This window comes from Eubalaena glacialis, chromosome 18 (assembly GCF_028564815.1).
Source record: "Eubalaena glacialis isolate mEubGla1 chromosome 18, mEubGla1.1.hap2.+ XY, whole genome shotgun sequence".
NCBI classification, from domain to species: Eukaryota; Metazoa; Chordata; class Mammalia; order Artiodactyla; family Balaenidae; genus Eubalaena; species Eubalaena glacialis.
Window position 1 is genome coordinate 27,979,620 of NC_083733.1, and position 19,979 is coordinate 27,999,598.

Sequence of the window (19,979 nt, forward strand, 5' to 3'; positions counted from 1 at the left end):
AACAAGCATGATAATAATCAAACTTACCTCACAGAGTTGTTGTGAAAATTAAGTGAGTTAATATATGTAGGGAGCATTGGGTACATAGTAAGGGTTCCCTCTTACCATTATTAGGGAGAAAATGGGGCTCAGAGAAGGAAAAGCCTGAAAACTCACAAGTATAGCAATTCCACACTCACTTTCATTGTTTTTCAACAACAGGATGGAGACGAGGCCAGGCAGCAAGATGGGGAAGGTGGCAGTGGCCGTGGGCTCTGTGGCAATGCTGGTAGTGGAGCCTGGGGAGGACGCCTTTCCGAAGCTTTCCCACTTCTGCCGGCAGAGCCGCCCCAGGACCGCAGACCTGGGAGGGGTCACTGACTTCTTGGCAGCCCAAGCAGCCCAAGGCACGGGGCCTCGTGCCCCCAGGGTAGTCAAATCTCAGCTAAATGTGTCCCCAGCCAGTGACCACGATGCATACAGAGCAGGACTTCAGCTGGCCAGCAAGTGGCGAGCCTACGGACTGCAAGCCTATCCTGGATTTATTTTTATCCCAAACCCTTCCTCCCAGGTCACCAGCGGCATTAGGTGAAGCAGTGCCTTAAGTTATATTCCCAGAAACCCAATGTATGTAACCTGGGCAAACATGTGACTAAGAAGAGACCCAAGATTTTGGGAACAGAGCAAAGAGCTTCTAAGGTGTAAAGAAGTGAATAAATGGAGATCCTGAAGTTTATTAGAGAAACTGCACTGGGTGACCCTAGGCTACCATTGTAACTGGGACGGTAAGAAATACTCTGCAGATCACTACACACCTTTCCCTGCTGACCTGACTTTCCTCTCAGAGTAAGTGGACACTGCCTGTGGATTTCAGGGTTTCCGAGCTGAAGCGGGTATCCTGAATTACTACCGATTAGACTCCACGCTGGGAATCCAAGTAGATAAATCTGAACTAGATCACTCCAAACCCCTGCTGTCGTTCAGCTTTGGACAGTCTGCCATCTTTCTCCTGGGTGGCCTCAAAAGAGATGAAGCCCCCATCCCCATGTGTATGCACAGCGGTGACATCATGGTAATGTCAGGTCTCAGCCGCCTGTTGAAACTTGCAGTCCCGAGGGTCCTTCCCAGTCCAGAAGGGGAGAGCCTGCCTTGCTGCCTAGAGACTCCTCTCCCAGCTGACCTCCCCAGAGACTCAGTGGTGGAGCCCTGTTCTGTGGAGGACTGGCAGGTGTGTGCCAGCTACTTGAAAGCTGCTCGTGTTGACATGACTGTCGGACAGGTGCTAGCCATAGGTCAAGACTGCCCTTTGGAACCCATGGAGGAGAATAAAAGAGACATCCCCACGGAAGTTTCCTGCCATCTGGATGATGAGAATAGCCAAGAAAAACGAGCTAGGTTAAACCCTGACTGCTGAGACTTAAGAAAGCCCATTCTTTGACTCAGGCAGGTCTCACAGTAAATGACCATGCTGTTTTGTATTGCCATAGACTTTAGCACCGAGACAAGCCAAAAACAGACCGGGAAAAATTCATCATGGATCACACTGTTGCCTTGGAATGCATCCTGAAGAGAAAACTGATTAAGCACTTTGTTCAGAGAAGTGTTTGACATGGTCCAGTCCTGGTTAGGTTTTGGGACTAACGTATGTGAGAAGTCCAAGGAAGTATGAGCTCCCACCGCAGCCTTCTCAGCCTCGCCATTACCTCTGAGAGACGTAGAAGTGAGTTTCCATGTCTATGGAGTCTTCTTTTTTTTTTTGGCTGCACTGCACAGCTTGTGGGATCTTAGTTCCCCTACCAGGGATCGAACCAGGGCCTTTGGCAGTGAGAGCTTGGAGTACTAACCACTGGACTGCCAGGGAATTCCCTCCACATCTATGGAGTCTTTAAATACCTCAGGGGACTTCCCTGGCAGTTCAGTGCTTAGGACTCCATGCTTCCACTGCAGGGGGAATGGGTTCAATCCCTGGTCGGGGAACTAAGATCCTGCAAGCCACGCAGCACAGCCAAAAATAAAATAAATACCTGAGGTTTTATTGATGGGAAACATAATACCCCTCCCACCACCCCATCTAGTGATTTGTGATAAAATTGTGGGTCCATGAACCAACCATTAGTCTTGTCTTCTTAATTCTTCCAATCAACATCAAATTCTTTGATCTTCTCTGGCCTTCACAGAAGAATCTTATACACATTAAGACAATGGAACTGGAAATCACATCCCCTGGAATAGAAAGTAATCACAGTTCTCTCTCTTGCCTAAAAGGTAAATATATATAAACTCAAGGAAAGGGGAACAATAGTTACTCCAGATGTCTTTTTGGTCTCTAAACTCTTCCAGTTGGCTTTTTAATGCAATTTTAATTGTTGGACTAAAAATGTCCCAAGGGTATTCTGTAACTGTTTAATGCCCGAATAAACTTAATTTCAAATTAAAAAAAAAAAACAGGTTGGAATCACATCACTCTTCTCAGAAACCAGCTCCCCTTTGTCCTCCAATAAAATCCAAATTCTGGAGCCTCCACTACCCTTCCCCCTCCTCCCCTCTCCCTCCCCAGAGGTGTCTTGAACTTTGTGGCTGTCACTCACTCACTCTGTCTGTATAGCTTTGTAGAGTATACATGCTTAGATATCATTTGCTTGTGCTGGGTTTAAAACTAAAGAGTATCAAACCATGTATAGTCTCTGGGATTTGAGTTTTTCAACGCAGCACCACGTGTCTTAGATTCACCATGTTGTTGCAGCGTTTCTGCGATTGCCAGCAGTGCTGTTATGGACACTTTCAGGTGTGTATCTAGATACACCTGCAGGGCTTCCTCTCAGATAGAATCCTGGGAGTAGAATGGCTGGGACACAGGTGTGCCACTGTTATCTTTACAGAGAAATGCCAAACTGTTTTTCCACGATGCTTGAATCACTTTACAGACCTGCCAGCAATTTTGAGAGTTCCTGCTGATCCATATCCTAGCCAACATTTAACAGTGTCAGATGTCGCACTTTTTACCAACCCACTGGGTAGAAAATAACGTCTCATTGCGGTCTTCATTTCCATGTCCCTGATCGCTAGCGAACTTAAGATCCCGTCATGTTTTCTGGCCATTTCATCTTTTGTGAAATGCCAGTTCATGGTTTTTGCTCATTTTTCTCTTAAGTTGTTTATCTTTTCTTACTGATCCATAGGGGATCTTGATACCAACTCTGTGCTTACATCTTTTCCCAGATATGGCTCGTCTTTTCACTTCTTTTCAGGTGTCTTTTGGGAAACAGAAATTATTTTTAATTTTTAAAAAATTTTATTGGAGTCTAGTTGATTTAAAATGTTGTGTTAGTTTCTGATTTACAGGAAAGTGAATCAGTTATACATATACATGTATCCACTCTTTTTTAGATTTTTTTTTCCCCATATAGGTCATTACAGAGTATTGAGAAGAGTTTGCTGTGCTATACAGTCGGTCCTTATTAGTTACCTATTTTATATATAGTAGTGTGCATACGTCAATACCAATCTCCCAATTTATCCCTCCCCCCCTTTCCCCCTTGGTAACCATATGTTTGTTTTCTACATCTGTGACTCTGTCTCAAACAGAAATTATTTTTAATGTGGTCAGTTGCATCTTTTCATCATGGTTAACACCTTTTTGGTGTTTCCTTTAAGAGTTGTTTCCCCACCCTGAAGTCAGAAAGATATTAACCTATATTTTCTTCAAACAGTATTAAAGTTGTGCTTGTGACATGTAAGTCCTTAATCCATCTAGAGCTGATTCTTTCTTTTTTTATTTTTTGGCTGCCCCACGCAGCATACGGGATCTTAGTTCTCCGACCAGGAATCAAACCCGTGCCCCCTGCAGTGGAAGCACAGAGTCTTAACCGCTGCACCGCCAGGGAAGTCCCTAGAGCTGATTCTTGAGTACACTGTAAGGCAGAGATTCAAGCGGACTTTTTCCCCACATGTATAACCGATTTTACCTGCTCTACTAAATCACATGGTCCCTCCCCCTCTGGTCTGCCAGCTTCCACTGTCATAAATCAGAGTCCCACACATGCCTCCTCTGTTTCCAGGCTCTCTTTTCCATTCCTTTGGTCAATTTGTTAATCCCAGTGATAAATTTCCAAATATGTGGGGATATTTTAAATTATATTTTTGTTATTACTAACTCCACTGCACTGAGGTCAAAGAATGTGCCCTAATAGCAATTCTTTGAAATTTTTTTGGAGGTTGCTTTCTAATCTAGTATAATATCAATTTTTGAAAATAGTCCATAAGTGCTTAAGGAGAATCAGATCGTGGGAGACAAAACTCAATTAATGTCCATTATATCAAGTCTGTTGCTTATGTTGTTCAAATCTTCCATATCTTGGCTAATTTGTTCAGCTTTGCCATCAATAATTAAGAGAAGCATTTGAAATATCCCATGCTGCTGGTGGATTTGTCTCCCTAGTCTATCAATTTTTAAAAGATTTGTCGAAGTAAATTTGCAGATGATAATTCACTTTTGAAATGATACGGACGTTCATAAGAGAGAGAAATAACTATTGTCATGGGGGAAGGGCAAAGGCTATGGAGGCGAGAGAAGGCCCCATCCTAGATTTTACAGGTCAGGGGCAGCTTCCTGGTCCAGACACAGGGAGATCAGGAGAGGCTGCAAAGCTGAGATCATAAGGGTGTGTTGCCATCTTTCTGCAAATGAAAGACCTGAGGGACAGCGTTCCAGGCAGCTTGTGCCAAGGCCTGGAGGTGAGAAAGTACCTGTTCAGGGAACTTGAAGTATTAATAGTTCAGGGTGGCAGAAGCAAGGAGGATGAGGAAGGAATGGTGGGAGACGGGTGGGAGAAGTGAGCACAGGTCAGACCCCCAGGGTCTTCGAGCTCCGGAGGGGAGTTTGACTACAAGGAGGGGGAGGTATGGAAGGGTTTCAGCAGAGAGCGACATGGTCAGGTTACAGGATGAAAAAATTCCCTCTGGCTTCTGAGTCAAGCTCAGACTGGGAGTGGGGAGGCAGGGAGGCCTGTGAAGAGGCCCTGTGGCAGATGGAGGCTGGTCTGCACCATGGTTGATGGGAGGGGCACCACAAGGCAGAGCCCTTGAGCATCCTGGTGGCAACCTTGGCTGGCAATGGGAGCCCTGGAGGAGGAGCCTCGAGTTGAGTGCAGGGCTCATTCAGTGGGCAGAGGGGTCCCCAGTCAGCACAGGGTGGATTGATTTGAAGGGTAAAGAGTGCACACCCCGGACTCCAGAGCCAATGCTCCTTTCTAAGAGTGTTGCCAGACTTAGCAAAAGAAATAAAGAAAAGAAAAAAAATAAGTAGACGGAGATCTACAGGATAAAATTTGAATTTCAGATAAACAGTGAACATTTTTTTGTATCTGTCCCTCAAATTGGGCATCCTGTATTTTATCGGGCAACCCTCATTCAACCCTCCTCCCCCCAATACACACACTATGTCTTTCTGAAAAAAACCAGCAACAAAGCAACATAGAAACTGCTAGTCTGTGGCCTTGCTGGCTTCGACTTGTCATCCTTCACCACAGGCCTCCTCGGAGACTCTGGCCCTGAGCAGCGAGCCCTAGGCGCCTCCCGCTCCATCTTCCGCTAAGTCTGGAAGCCCCTGACAGCTGGGCCCGGTGCCCAGTCTGGGCAAAGCCAGGATCCCGCTGGGAGTGAGGGGAGGGCACCGAGGCCCATCAACGGCCCCCTCATCCCTGCCCCGCACCCGGTTAGGGCCTTTCCGGGAAGTGGTCCCTGCCCAGCGCCTGAACCCCAACCAGGCTCAGGGCCACATAGCTGGGGCCGTTTCCTAGAATTACCAGAACGATTCTGTGTCACTGTGGCCACATCCTCCCTGGGGCAGCCCTGGGCTTGGTAGGATCTAACACGCCAGGTCTGGGCTGGGGTGGGTCCCAGGCAAGGCCCTGCTTCAGTGGGCTGCGGACCCAGCCTGGGTCGCCGCTCCCCGGAGCTGCCCAAGAGAGGGGCCGGAGGTGCCCATGATCCTCGGCACCCGCATTGGGACGGGGGCCCACCCCAAGGCCTGGGGAGCCTAGTACAAGCTAGGGCTGGCCAAACGGGGAGCTCGAATGGGGGCTCACATCACCCTGAGAGAGGCAGGGGGACACTCTGCTGGAATAGGAGTGGGAGAGAGAGCTCCTCTGTGGGAAAACTGGAGAGATTTCATGGGAGGCATGATAACTGAGCCCCTGAGAATTTAGATAGATCAGAGGATTTGGGAACCGAGGGGTAGGGGGACAGGTGGCAATGGCCTGGAGCCTGTACCGTGTGAGGAATGTCCGTAAAATGACAAAAGGCCAGCAAGCCTGGACCAAAGGCAGCTCTGGGGAAAGTGGGAGAGGAGGTAGCGCAGCCAAGGGACAGCAGGATATGCTGAGCAAGGAGCTGGGCCTGTGAGGCCGAGCAGACCTGGACCTTAGAGGGTCGGCCTCTGAGACTCAGTTGACACTGTAATAATAATTACAAAATACGAGTGATAACAATAACCATTTACTGAGCACTTACCCTCTGCTAAGCCTCTTTATATGGGTTATTTTATTTACCCTTCAAAATAGGTACTACTATTGCCCCTATTTTACAGATGGGAAAACTCAGGCACAGAGAGGTGGAGTGGCTTGTCCACGGTCACACAGCTGACAAGTGACAGAGCTGGCATTTGAGCCCAGGCAGTCTGCGGAGCCTGCGCCACTCACCAATTAGTGAAGGGCTATTCATATCAAGAAATGAACAGAGGGCAGAGGATCCCCCTGGGAGAAAAGGGATCCGGCTCCAATTCCCTCCCTGTGACGTTCAAAGTCACTGCAATCTATCTGATGGCCTGGAGTGGGGCCCTGAGAGCCTATCCCAGCCCAGCGCTCTAGTGCCAGGTATGCCCAGAGCATAAGACCCCAAGAGCCAGAGTGGGCGGCTGCGTTGGGAAAGAGAGAAATGGCTGTGTCGGCAGTGCTAGCATTCCTCCTGCTGGTCACCCAGCAGGTGCAGTCCTGGAGGCAGAGCCTCTCCATCTGGTGTGTCATGTCCACAGACAGGCGACCACAGCATCACCAGACATGGTTCTGAACCCAGTGGCTTCTGACATTGGCCAACAGCGCCCCCTGGTGTGAAGCCTGGGAAAGGTGCTCGCTTCCTGAGTGGTCTCCCACTTGGCCGGACAGGACAGGTCAAGGGCAATGGTGATTTTCTACAACTGCGACAGCTAACAAAACAAACAGGAAGGAAACTGAAATGGGAAGCCTGACAAAAGACTTGTATAATTTATACCAATTTATAAATACTTTAGGTGCCCACCAACTCCAAGAGAACAAACAAGCTTGGGATTTAGAAACCACACCCTCACGCCTACCAGATGAAATTCAATCCTGCCCAGTCATCAAATAGCCGAGTCACTGGAGCTCAGATGGAGGGGAAAGAGGCGCTCCCCTCCCACCTCCAGGAAGCCCTGTGGCCCCAGCTGCTGGTCTTAATGGCCTATGGGGGTCTGGGGAACACTGGAAGAGGAGCCTCTGGAAAGGACTGGACTTCCTGATCTTTGGGAAGGGCGGACTTGGAGTCAGAGTCATCATAATTTGGGGGTTAAAGGAAAAGAGGCCTCAGGTACAGGCTGGTGAGGTCTTACACACTGGGTGGGTCTCTAAGCACTGGGTTGGGGACCCCCGGCCAGGGCTGACCCTCTCCCAGAGGAAGGAAGCAGGGCCCAGCAGGTGTTTTCAGGGCAGGCCCAGGCCAGGGTGGGGATCCCCACCCCACTATGACCTCTTCCTCTCTGGTGCCATTCAATCTGCATAAAGCTCTGGGATTAGGCAGGACCAGAGCCATCTGCCACCATGTCACAGATGTGGAAACCAAGGGTCAGTGAGAAATGACAGGCCCAAGGTCAGACAGTGAGACTCAGAGACAGGCATTGAAACGTGGCCTCCTGACTCCCAGGCCAGTGCTCTGGCCATAGGCCTGGCCAGCTGGGCCCAGGCACCAGGGGCAAGTTTGCTGCCCCCAGGTGGGGCTGGACCCGCCCCAGAGCAGAATGCCTGGGGACGGAGAGCAACACGCTGCCCTCTGGGCCTGGGGAAGGCATGGAGGTGGAAAAGGCCCCCTGGAGGTGACAGTGGCCTCTGGTGTCCAGCAGCTGGCCTGCCATCTTCTCGAGGGGAAGCCAGGGCCTCCGGCTGCAGGCAGCCAGAGAAGCTGGGGGCTCCAGGCCAGGAGGTCCAGACAGTCCAGACTACTGCACCATCTGGGAGGAGCTGAATGCCTCCATCTCTGCCTCTGAGCGGCGCCTCTGGGAGCAGAACCACAGGAAGAGGAAGAAACCTGCACGCAAAAGACTGGTTAGTGGAAGCATCGCAGGAACAGCGTGGGGCCTCCTCCAAAATCCAGGCATCTCCTTGGTTGGGGTAAGTGGGGCCTCCCTGAGGCCCAGCAGTAATTCTCAGAAGCCCTTCCTGTTGGAGGCCAGAAGGGACCGGGTGTAGGAGCTGGAGGACCAGCCACTGCTAGCCCATAGGCTGCCTTTGTGCAAATTACAAGATGGCGCCCCTTCCTATGGGCGGGCGTAGCCCCAAACCAGCTTGTCAGGGCCCAGATTTCAGCCCCTGACTCACCCCCTTGACCTGGAGCCCTTCAGTAGTAAACATGTAGCAGCTGTACGCTACCCCCCTGGGGTTTCCTCCACGTCAACCACAGGCCCTACCGTAGAGCGAATTGAAGGTGGTGAAGAGGAAGAGCTGGGGCAGCAGGAAGACACCAAAGGAGAAGAAGGCCAAGGTCCAGGTGGTGCCCAGCAGCACGGTGAGGCCCAGCACGGTGACGGTATCCCAGCAGGCCCGCGGGCCCAGCGCCTTCTCCTGCGCCCGCAGTCTGTGCAGGACCCGTAGCGCCCAGGCCAGCACCACCAGGTTGAAAAGGGATGTGAGGCCACCAGAGCCCATGACCAGGACACCGTGCACCCAGGGGTTCCGCACCCAGCATCTGCAGGGGAGGGGTGAAGCGCTGGGGTTGGTGTGGCTCCCAAGGCTGGTGGCAGGGAAGCCATGGTCTCCTGGGCCTCTGGACTGCCTCTTGAACCCAGTCCAGTCTTCCGGCTCAGACCCGTCATTTCTTGCCTGACTGCACACGTGGTGAAGTCCTGGGCTCAGCTTTCCAGCCAGGCCACCAGGTAGGACCCACCTGCCACCTCAGCCCCCTGCCTGAAGCCCCTGCATGCCTCCTTTACCCTCCTTTACCCACCTGAAAACTCTTTCTCTCCTCCCTTGAACATCTAACCCTTCCCCTTTCCACGGCCAGCCCAACTGTCAACTTATAAGGTATTGATTGCATCATTGGTCCATGGTCCTCTTTCCTGGAAACTTCTCCTTCCACCCACCACATGATTATCACCATCTCATCCCCATCTTTGTGCAACGGCGCCAGGAGCCCCTCCCCACCTGCACTGGGCCACCAGCCCTTCCCTGAGCTGCTGCAACTCGAAGCTTGGTGGAGGGGCGCTCTCCATGTGTGGACTGAGGAGCCGTGGGGGCAGCAGGAAAACTCCACCAAGGGCAGAGGAAAGATCAGAGAGATACCTGACAGTGGCCCCAGCCCTGGTCCTAGACCGTCCGTGAGGTCTTCACGCCCTTTGCTTCCCCCAAACACCTTCAAGGCAGGTGCTGCCTTTTCCCCCATCAGGTCACGTGATTTCCGTGAATCAGCCATACGATCCTCATGGTGACCCTATGAGGCTTAGAAACGCACACCTGCCTAAGGTGGGACTTGAAGCCCCGTGGTCTAAGCACAGAGCCTGTGCCCCTAACTGTCACGATCACTGCTCTGGCTCCTGTCACTGCAGTCACAGAGTCCTTGAACATTATTTTGGGGGTTCATCCAAGTGGATGAGTGTGGTGCTGGATCATTCCTCTTCACTGCCAGATGATCGTCTGGCAGGGGTGGCTCTATCGCATTTATTAATCCGGTGTCCTGTCAGTGGGCATTGGAGTTATTTTCAAGGTTTTTAAAAACTGCTGTTAAAGAAGATGTGGTATACACACACACACACACACACACACACATAAACACAATGGAATATTATTCAGTCATAAAAAGAAGGAAATCTTGCCATCTGCGACAACATGGATGGACCTTGAGGACATTATGCTAAGCGAAATAAGTCAGACAAAGAAAGACAAGTACCGTATTATCTCACTTACTTGTGGAATCTAAAACAAACAAACAAAAAAACAAGTTCATAGATACAGAGAAGAGATTGGTGGTTGCCAGAGGCCAGGGAGTGGGGGACAAGGTGCAAAACGGGTGAAGGGGGTCAAAAGGTGCAAACTTCCAGTTATAAAATAAATAAGTCCTGGGGATGTCATGTACAGCATGGTGACTACAGTTAACAATACTGTATTGCATATTTGAAAGTTGCAAAGAGAGTAGATCTTAAAAGTTCTCATCACAAGAAAAATTAATTCTGTATGTATGGTGACAGATGTTAACTACACTTATTGTCGCGGTCATTTGGCAGTATATACAACCAAATCATTATGTTGCACACCTGAAATTAATAAAGTGTTATATGTCAATTATACTTCAATTTAAAAAATAAAACAAAAAATGTAAAAGAATTTTTAAAAAATACATATATATGTAGTAAGTGTTTTTTAAATGCAGGAGAATAAAAGTCACAAAATCCAGGGTGAGAGGGGAGAGGGAGAGGTGAGGAAGGCCGGGAAGAAGATGGCTCTTCAGGCGGGAGCTCTCTAACATCCCTGCATTAATGTGCTTCCTGTTCTGTGGAAGCGTCACTGTAGTTCTTTTGCCCATGTCACATATTATACAATAAAAACACATGTTTAAAGAGTCCTAAGTCACACTTCCTCTGAGAAACCACCCCGACGCTCACAGAGAGGAATTAACCCCATCTCAGCCTCACTCTGTGCCCAGAGCCCTCACTTCCCAGAGACTGGGATGGGCAGTGGTTGGGGGCCAGGCTCTGGAGCCAAATCCCAGCTCTGCCCTCAACTGGCTGGGTCTCCTTGGGCAGGGTTCTTCAGCTGCCTGTGCCTCGGTTTCCCCAACTGTAAACAAGGGCTGACAATGGGGCCTGCTCCTTGCTGTGAGTATTCAGAGCCAGCCCTCAGCCGTCTTGAGCTGGTGTCAGCCAGGAGAGGGAAAAGGCCAGACGGTCAACTGCTGGTGATGGGTCTGCAGGGGGTTGTTAAGCTATTCCCTCTATGTTGCCTGTTAGAAACATTTCATCACAAGAAAAAGGTTAATGTCCGAGGGCACGGGAAGGGGCAACAGAGTCTGTCCCCCAAACCGCCTTGGGCCCCCTCCCCACATACACTCTGAGCCCGGTGCCTGGGGTGTCCCAATCCCCACAACACTCTCTTCTCTGACTAGGAGGGTTGGAGGGCTGGCGGTGCCATGCCAGGCCCAGGTCACGGGGAGCCAGAGCCAAGCGCGTGAGCGAAGCACGGAGGTGAGGAGAGAGAAGAGCCAGGCGCAGGCTGAGCTCCACCGCAGGGCCTGAGAGCCAGCGGGGGGGCTGGCCGCCAGCAGCCAGGGGGCAGAGGCCCCCCTGCTCTGGCCTGGCCTTGGAGGCCCATGTGCTTCCTAGAACTAGCATAGAGAGTGAACCCATCCTGCAGGAGACCTTGGGGATCCAGCAGAAGGGGCGTGGCAAAGCCCCCTGGAAACCACGCCCCGTGTAAGCAGTAGCCCCCTCCCTGCCCTGCAGCCAGTGCCCCGCTTACAAGGCACCCTATCTAGAGCCCCAGGACCAAGTGGCCCTGCTGCCAGAGCCAGGGAGCCTGCCGCAGCCCTGAGCGCACTCACATGGACGTGCTCTGGAAGCCCGTGCTATTCCCCTGGCTGTCGGAGAGCGGGATCCTGTGGGGTCCGTAAACTGAGCTCTTGACGGCGAGAAGGAGCAGCACCAGGAAGGCCGGGACCCCTGAGGAGTGGGACAGAGGCTCAGTGTCTGTCAGGAGACCCCAGAGATGGGCTGCTCATGGGTTACTGGGGCTGCTAAAACAGGATTCCGCTGGGCAAGCAGAGGGTGGGGGGGATGGGAGGGAAAGAGATCGCTCTGAGTCCCCAGCCGCTGTCATGTGGTCCAGCCTCAGAGCAATTAGCCTGGTGGTCTTAGAGAAGGCTGATATGAATGAGGGCTCTAGGGTAGAATGGTAGCGGCAGTAGTAGTGGTCACACTGGGAGGTGATGGCTGGAAGGTAATGGGAGAGAGGGTTTGGGAACCGGAGAGGAAACAGATAATAAAGAGAGGGGCTAGGATGGTGATAGAGACGCCGATGATGGTGGTACCAGAGATGGTGGTGAACACAAGGATGAGGATGGTGGAAGTGATGGTGGTATTGGAGGTGGTGATGATAGATGTTTTGGAGGTGGAGGTGGTGATAAGAATAGTCCTGTAGGAAGTGGCGGTGGGCGCTGGCAGGGATGGTGACCAGTGGTCATGGCAGTGGAGGACAAAGAGGACAGGAGGGGACAGACGCCCAGTCTGGCTGGAAGCCTCAGGAAGCAAGGGAGAGGGAGACCGTGCTTACCCCAGCCCACGGTACAGAGCTTGAGCACGTATCGGCGGATGTAGATGTTGTAGACGCGCCCAAGTAGGAGGTAGAGGTTGAAGCCTTCAATGGCCATCCAGGCGAGGCAGCTGAGCAGCGCGTAGTGCAGGGTGGCAGCCAGTGCCACGCATGCTGACCCAGGCACGGGGGGCATGGCCAGCACGGGGCTCAGCAGGAAGGCGACATTGAGGAGTAGCACCGAGGCGTGCAGGTTCATGTGGATGCATGTAATGGAATCACTCTGCTTCCTGCGGGTGGGAGCGTGGCCCTCCGTGACCGGGACGTCACCAGGCAGCGCTACCCCCTGGGCTCATAGACACATAATGACTGGGACACAGGTCGAGAGGGGCAGGGACCCAACAACAGCCACACACAAGGAGGCTGGTCTCCTGCTTCCCAGCCTCTGCACTCTGGAAAAGCCCACCTGACTCTGGGGGCCCAAGTAGGAAAGAAGGAGGGGTGCTGAGCAGCAGTGGGTGGGCAGGCCCAGCACGAGGGCAGGGGAATACCTGGCATGGAGGTGCAGCAGGACCGTGAGCAGCGAGGCCACAATGGAGATGCTGCAGCCCACCAGGGAGATGTATGTGAGAGGCGCCAGCAGCTCTGCAGGGACCGGGGCCGGGGAGAGTTGCTGTGGGAGGGAAGGGGGGCCAGAAGCATGGAAATGCCCTCCACTGCCTAAATCAAAGAGACCTGCCAAGACCTCAGCTTCAAGCCCCCCTACCCTACAGTCCTAGCCGTGGTCCTGACCTGAAAACAGCCACAGCAGACACAGTGGCTTTTCTGCCGCCCAACTCCCATCTCCCCTTCCTCCCCTCCCTCACTCCCGCACGTGGGTGGACCCTCCACTTCTCCTACTATGTGTAGTCAGGTGCACCAGGCCTGGCCTATTGGAGCCTTCCCTCCTCCTGCCCACAGTGATTGGTTAAGGGATGGGCATGGGACACACTCTAGGCCTGTGGGACTCAGTCCCATGACTTTGGCTGGCAGAATTGGGTGAGAGAGGTCTCGTTCTACTCACCTGAACCTAGTAGGACATAAAACAGGAAATGTCAGCAGCCATGTTATAAGCCCATGGGGACATCCTGTCTGAGAACTAAGCTAACACAAAACAAGCACAATTGAGAGACTGAGATAGAGTCCTATCTTGGTGACATTGAGCCCCTAGATCAAGACATGCCTGAAGCCTAACCCAGCCTTTTCGGGAACGTGAACCCATAAGGTTTTTTTTTTGTTTTTTTTTTCCTTAAGCCCATTTGAGTTGGATTTTCTGCCCCCTGCACCGGCTTTTGCCTTTCTCCTCTGTCCTGGATATGGGGCCCTCTGCAGCTCTGACCACCCTCGCCCAGGCTAGATGCACACATACCATGAGAACAGCAAAGTAGGTGAGGTGGTTGCAGCGGCAGAGCACCTGGGAAGGTGAGGGCTGCTCTGTGCGGCAGCCCTCAGTGCTCCAGGCCCCCCAGTGGTGCTTGCTGGCTCCCTCCTTCCAGAAGACACAGTTCACTGTGTAGCCTTCCTAAGGGGAGATGCTGGAATTGGGTGCATCCAAGGGGTGGAGGGGAGGGCCATGGATCAGGGAGGGTCTGGAAATTGTGGGGGCCAAAGGTGACTCAGCTGCACCGTTGTCAACATTTTACCAGGCACTGGCTGGGCTTTGGCATCAGACAGACCAGATTCCAGCCCCACCTCCACCACGGACTCTGAGAGTGACCTGGGAAAGTCACAGAGGTTCTCTGAGCCTCAGTTTATTCATCTGCAAAATGGGATCATTTATACTCAAGTCACAAGGATGGTGGAATAATCAAAGGCAATGAGAAATCTTGAGTGCCCAGCTCTGGCCAATACAGTAGGTGCTCTATAATCAATGTCCGCTTTCCCCTCCTCCCCATGGGGAACAATGACAGTCCAGACCCATCCCAGTGGGGCAGAGAAAGAGTCATCTACAGACAACCCTGACACCAAGCCCTGTGGGTGGAAAGGTGAGGGAAATGAAATAGGCACACCATGGAAGACCATGGAGGAAAAGGCAGAGGAGTCCTGAGAAGGGAAGGGACAGCTGGGGCACTGAGGCCTTAGAGGACACATCAGATTTCAACAGAAGTGGAGCAAGGATATAACAGGGGCAGAAGCCCAGAAGAATGAAAGGAAAGGACAGTGGAGAAATTGGGAGTGCAGAGCGGTCCTGATGAGGCTGACAGAAGATAGGGCCAGAGTGTAGAGATTCTGGGGCTTTTCGGGAATGCCATCAGGGCTTGTGCCCACCCAGCAGTCCTTCTTCCTTCTTTCGGCAACAATATCTGTAGTTTCCTTGAGGACCCATCCCTCTCCCAATGACAGGTCAAATGAATCCAGCCCAGTCCCTGGGCCATGTGACCCAGGTCTGGCCAATCTACATGTTCCATCCCCCTGGGCACAGTGATGGGTCAGGGATGGACACATGACCCAGCTGGACCTTTAGAATCCGTTATGGGACCCTGGTTTGCACTGGCAAGAAAGAGCCTGCTGAGAAGAGGGGAAGGAGGTCCAGCACTTCAGCTGCCATCTTGCCACAGAGTGGAAAGCCAAGGCAGGAAACCATTGTTGACAGATGGAGACTGAGCCATTATGGCATCATATCTGTGCCTGAAGCTAGAACAGCCCTGGACATTTCATGTACATGAGCCAATAAGCTGGCTTGAGTTGGTTTTCTATCATGTGCAATTCAAAGAATCCTGACGAATGCAGTGTGTAAAAGCTTCTCTCTCATTTCTTTGGCAGGCATTTTCAAAGTATGATAGATTTAAAGCAGCTTGTTTCTAAGATAGTTCCAAGTCTGGGTTTGATCAAACCAGTGTTCGACAGGACAGCCACAAGGGGGTACGGGTGGGTTGGAAATGGGGGTGGCCCCAACAATACCAGGCTTTGGTTGTGCCAGAAGCTGATGTTCACCGGCTCACTGAGGTTGCTCACTTGTCCATGGCTCAGCTGGGCACCCAGAACATAGTTATTGAGCACAGATGAATTGATGTCTTTCTGGAAGGGCAACAGAAGAAGCACTGACTGGAGGGGACATGAGGAGACCCTGGACGAGGTCCCAGAGCCCCCCTTCTCCAACCCCTCCTCCCTGGATGAGAACAAGCAGAGTGGCTTTCACTTGTACAACTGCGCCAGCCTTGCAGCCTTTGCGTATGTTGCCCCCTCCACCTGGAACCCTGTCTTCTCACTACCACCACCATCACCTCCCATTTGTTAAATGAATTCCAGCCTCATACCCTCCATGTCACCCTACCCTAACTCACTTTCAAATCCAAGGTTTAAAGGCACCTCCTCCAGAAGCCCTCCAGGACTGCTCATTGGGAACCATCCTGACCCCACCCTGACTCATCCATCCCTTTGAATCTCTATGGTTATAATCAACCTCGAGCTAAAATTAAGTCTCTAAGGTCCCGGTCTAATTGTTGAGATAGAGAGCTCTCTGAGGACAAAGATCTTGTGACCTACTTGTCTATCTCCCATCTAGGGAGAGGCACACAAACAGTAGATTTCTTAGGTCTCGTTTGCACATTATAATCATGCCTCCCTTCCATTTTGCTAAAACAGAGGCCCAGAGAGGGGCACTGATTGACTGAGGTTGCACAGTAGGCTGGTCCCTGCCCAGAGGCCAGGAGGTGGCATGCATGCCTGCAGTGCCCCCCAGGAAGGAGCCAGCATCCACCCTACTTGGCCTACCAGCAGGCCCTGACCTGGAAAAAGCGGGTGTTGGAGAAGTAGATGCAGATGAGACTCAGCTCCCTGGAGCGCACCCTGCAGGCATCCCGGGTCAGCTCAGCTGGGAACTGCATGGCGAGTGGGACCTGGGCCTGTGGAGAGCCAAAGACAGGCTGCACCTGGTGTCCGAAGCCTCCAGACCCACCACAACACCTTCACTGCTCCCCACTCCCGAGGAAGCCCTCCCAGCCTTGCCCCAAGCATTTCCTACCTTGGAGCCTCCACCCACAGAACCCTCTCCTGCCAGGCTGCACCTCCACCCAAACTTCCCGCGATCTCAGGCCTTCCCTTCAGGCTGTTCTGGTCTTGAATTTGGGTTATTTATCCCACCCAACTGGGGCCCTGAAGATGGAGCATCATCCCCCAGCACCCAGGTATTCAGCAGGAATCATACCAGGGCCCTCAAAGGTGTCCCATTCCCCTGGCCTCTCCCACGACTGCCTCACCCCAGGAACCTGCAAAAGCAGGAAGAGGACGCTGCCCCTGAGGGGCCACAAGCACCCCCTTTCCATCATTCACATGAAGAACATCAGCCCCATTTTACAGAGGCGGCAACTCACAGCTATTAAGGCAGAGCCCTGATTGGTGGGAAGGTGGGCGATGGACCCTGGGGAGAGTCCAGACCTTAAACCCCTGGAGGATTTCTAGGGTAGAGGCTCTGGCCACTCCCAATCCCTGGCCACCTCTGACCTGGGGGACCTGCTCCAGAGCAGCACTTCTCAGTGAGAGACCAGTGAAGTTGCAGCCCAGCTTGAAGGCTAGTGTCTGGATGGTGTGCGTCCGCAAGGTGAGGTTGTGGCCCCCAAAGCTGGCATTGAGTAGCCTCGACTCTAGGCCGTGGATGAGCCTGAAAGTGAGAGAGATGGCCACAGCCCGAGGTAAGGATGGAGGCGAGCGGGGCTCCCCACAGCCTCCCTCATCCCACACCCCTGTCACTCCCACCTCTAGACCTCTGCATACAGTGTTCCTGGCACACTCTTACCTCCCCACCCCACCCATCTCCTTCTCCCATTAACTCTTGTTTGGGTCCCAGTTTGTTGACACCTCCTCCAGGAAGCCTTCCCTGGCAGCTCCCCACTGACTGAAGTGCCCCACAGCCCTATGCTTCCCTGGTCAGTCATCAGCATTGGCCTCTCACCCTGAACTACTAGGCTTTTGGGTCACAGACCCTGGAGAGCCCAGCCCAAGTCTTGGAGCCCCTTCCCAGAAAAATGCATGGAGACCCATGATTCTGCACCTGGTTTCATGGCATCCATGGTTAAGGGCCCCCAACCAGAGAGTAAACTCAATGAGGACAGGGATATGTCTATCCCACATCTCCAGAGCTTGGTGCCGGGCACACAGTAGCTACTCAATAAATGAGTGTTGAATAAATGAATTAACAGTCTACACTGGACCAACCCTGGGCCGTGGATTCAAGGTGCAAGCTGGGGGTGGAGGCACAGCTGACTCTGGGCGGGCGAGGAGGGACACCCAACTCACTCAGCAAAAGAAGTGAGGCTCCGGCTCCTGGTTGCCATCTCCATTCTCTCCATCCAGCGCAGGATTTCTTGGGATGCCTCTGTGAGGAGAGAGTCAGACATCCGCCTCAGCCTCTGTCTGCAGCTGCCCCACCTCCCGTCCCATGGTCTCTGGGCCTTCCACCCCAGCCTCCTGCTGCCCCAGGAGGCCTAAGTGCCCCTTTTCAATCTCCCTTGGTTTGAGGCCTCCCCGCTTCACATCACAGCCAGGGATCCAGGCTAGGATGGCTCTTGCAGCTCAGCGGAGCCCTCTTACCCTCTGTTCTGCTCTGAGACATCAAGAGGCACAGGCAGAGGAAAAGGGCCCCGCAGCGATCCATGTCCTGCACCGAGTCTCCTCCAAGAACTGGCTCCCACCCTGGAAAAGGTGCGTGTCTTTGTCACCCCGGTAAAAGAGCCACCTCTAACTCTAGGCATCTGGCATACCCCAAGAATAGGACATGCAGCATCTTATTTGATCCTCACTACTCCTGCATTTCACAGATGAGGAAACCATGGCTCAGAGAGCAAGGCGTCTTGCTTTGCGTGAGGCTGCCTGAAGCCATGTCTCTGTTACTCCAGAATCCTTGACCATTTGGTAAAGCCTGCCATTTGCAGCTCTGCCTGAGACACATCCTCCTCCCAAAAAATGGTATCTCTGGGGGCTTCCCCAGTGCTCTGACCTTACCCAGGGGAACACTGGGAGTTGCTTGTCATTAACCCTGTCCAGCCCTGTCATTCACCCACCACGTGACTTCGGGCAAGAATCTGTCCCTCTCTGATTAAACTGCCAGCAGCTGGGGGAATCCAAAAGTTGGAGCAGAGAAAAAAACGAGAACTAAGAGTTTCAGGAGAAGGCTGGTTTTGATGACAATCGTGGGAGGTCAGAGGCCACCAAGAATCACAACAGCTGGATGACATCAGGAAAACCACTGCCTTTGTCCACAAAGAATTCCCCCAAAGCCCATTTTAAAGTATAATGTGATTTGAACATATTGTTAAGTACTGTATTCAACACTTGCTGTGAAACCTTGTCTTCGTTTTCACTTATTTTTGTGACTGCCAGAATCTATGGCAGCTGTTAGTTATGAATTAAGATGTCAGGTTCAAATTTGTGAAAATAAATCCAATGTTTTGGTTTTAAAAAAAAAAAGAATCTGTCCCTCTCTGCCCTCATTTCCCTCGGTTTTAAAATTAACTAATAGGGACTTCCCTGGTGGCACAGTGATTAAGAATCCGCCTGCCGATGCAGGGGACATGGGTTTGATCCCTGGTCCAGGAAGATCCCACATACCGCAGAGCAACTAGGCCTGTGCGCCACAACTACTGAGCCTGCGCTCTAGAGCCCATGAGCCACAACTACTGAGCCTGCATGTCACAACTACTGAGCCCGCGTGCCACAACTACTGAAGCCCGCGCAACTAGAACCCGTGCTCCACAACGAGAAGCCGCTGCAATGAGAAGCCCACACACCGCAAGGAAGAGTAGCCCCCGCTCACCGCAACTAGAGAAAGCCCGCGCGCAGCAATGAAGACCCAATGCAGCCAAAAATAAATAAATAAATTTATTTTTTTAAAAAGTTAAAATGAACTAATAAACTTCTGCTTAAACATAGCAAATTTACGCCTACCCCCGAAACTCCACTAAAATGAGAGTGAATGAATAAAACAGACACAAAGCCACAAAAGACAGAACAATGGGAAAGAAGACAACAGCAGATGAGAGATATCAGTGAAACTTTGGAGGCCGCAAAGCAGGTGGCCACCTGCTTAAAAAAAAAAAGTTAGCAGACCATAAGACGTTGAACCCAAGCGCTTGCAGTAAGGAGAGGTGAGTACAGCGGGTGGGGGGATCGGGGAGGGGACATGGAGAAGCCAGCTAGGTCAAGCCTCACAACCGTGGGAGCACTTGAGCGCTGGAGGCATCGGGAACCTCTGAAGGTGGGATGAAGGGTGAGGCTAAAAATGGGGGGTTGTTGGTTGTGAGTTTTTAAAATGACCAGCTGGGTCCCCAGATCTCCTCTGCCACCTGGAGCATCCAGGAGCCTTCCTCACCACCCTTGCATCCTCAACCCTACCTTCCAACACAAAGTACATTCCCTGCAGACAGCGCACCAGAGAGAATCTGCGAGGTGCCATTCTGGTACAGGAAAATTAAGCCATATCCCCTCTCCACTTCCTCCTCCAAT

General features: G+C 52.1%; 1 protein-coding gene and 1 pseudogene across 1 annotated transcript; one reads left to right on the plus strand and one right to left on the minus strand.

Moving 5' to 3' along the window:
* Nucleotides 1-226: 226 nt before the first annotated feature.
* LOC133077639 (nucleic acid dioxygenase ALKBH1-like) lies at nucleotides 227-1,393 on the plus strand (annotated as a pseudogene).
* A 6,810-nt stretch (nucleotides 1,394-8,203) lies between these two features.
* On the minus strand, nucleotides 8,204-18,132 carry ADGRG5 (adhesion G protein-coupled receptor G5). The gene is made up of 11 exons (XM_061173509.1): nucleotides 18,069-18,132; nucleotides 17,775-17,853; nucleotides 16,959-17,139; nucleotides 16,268-16,378; nucleotides 15,441-15,557; nucleotides 13,909-14,061; nucleotides 13,052-13,173; nucleotides 12,522-12,790; nucleotides 11,794-11,911; nucleotides 8,672-8,949; nucleotides 8,204-8,292 (listed from the first exon to the last, which is right to left on the minus strand). The coding sequence occupies exons 1-11, from the start codon at nucleotides 18,130-18,132 to the stop codon at nucleotides 8,204-8,206; spliced, it is 1,581 nt and encodes a 526-aa protein (XP_061029492.1).
* Nucleotides 18,133-19,979: the final 1,847 nt, after the last annotated feature.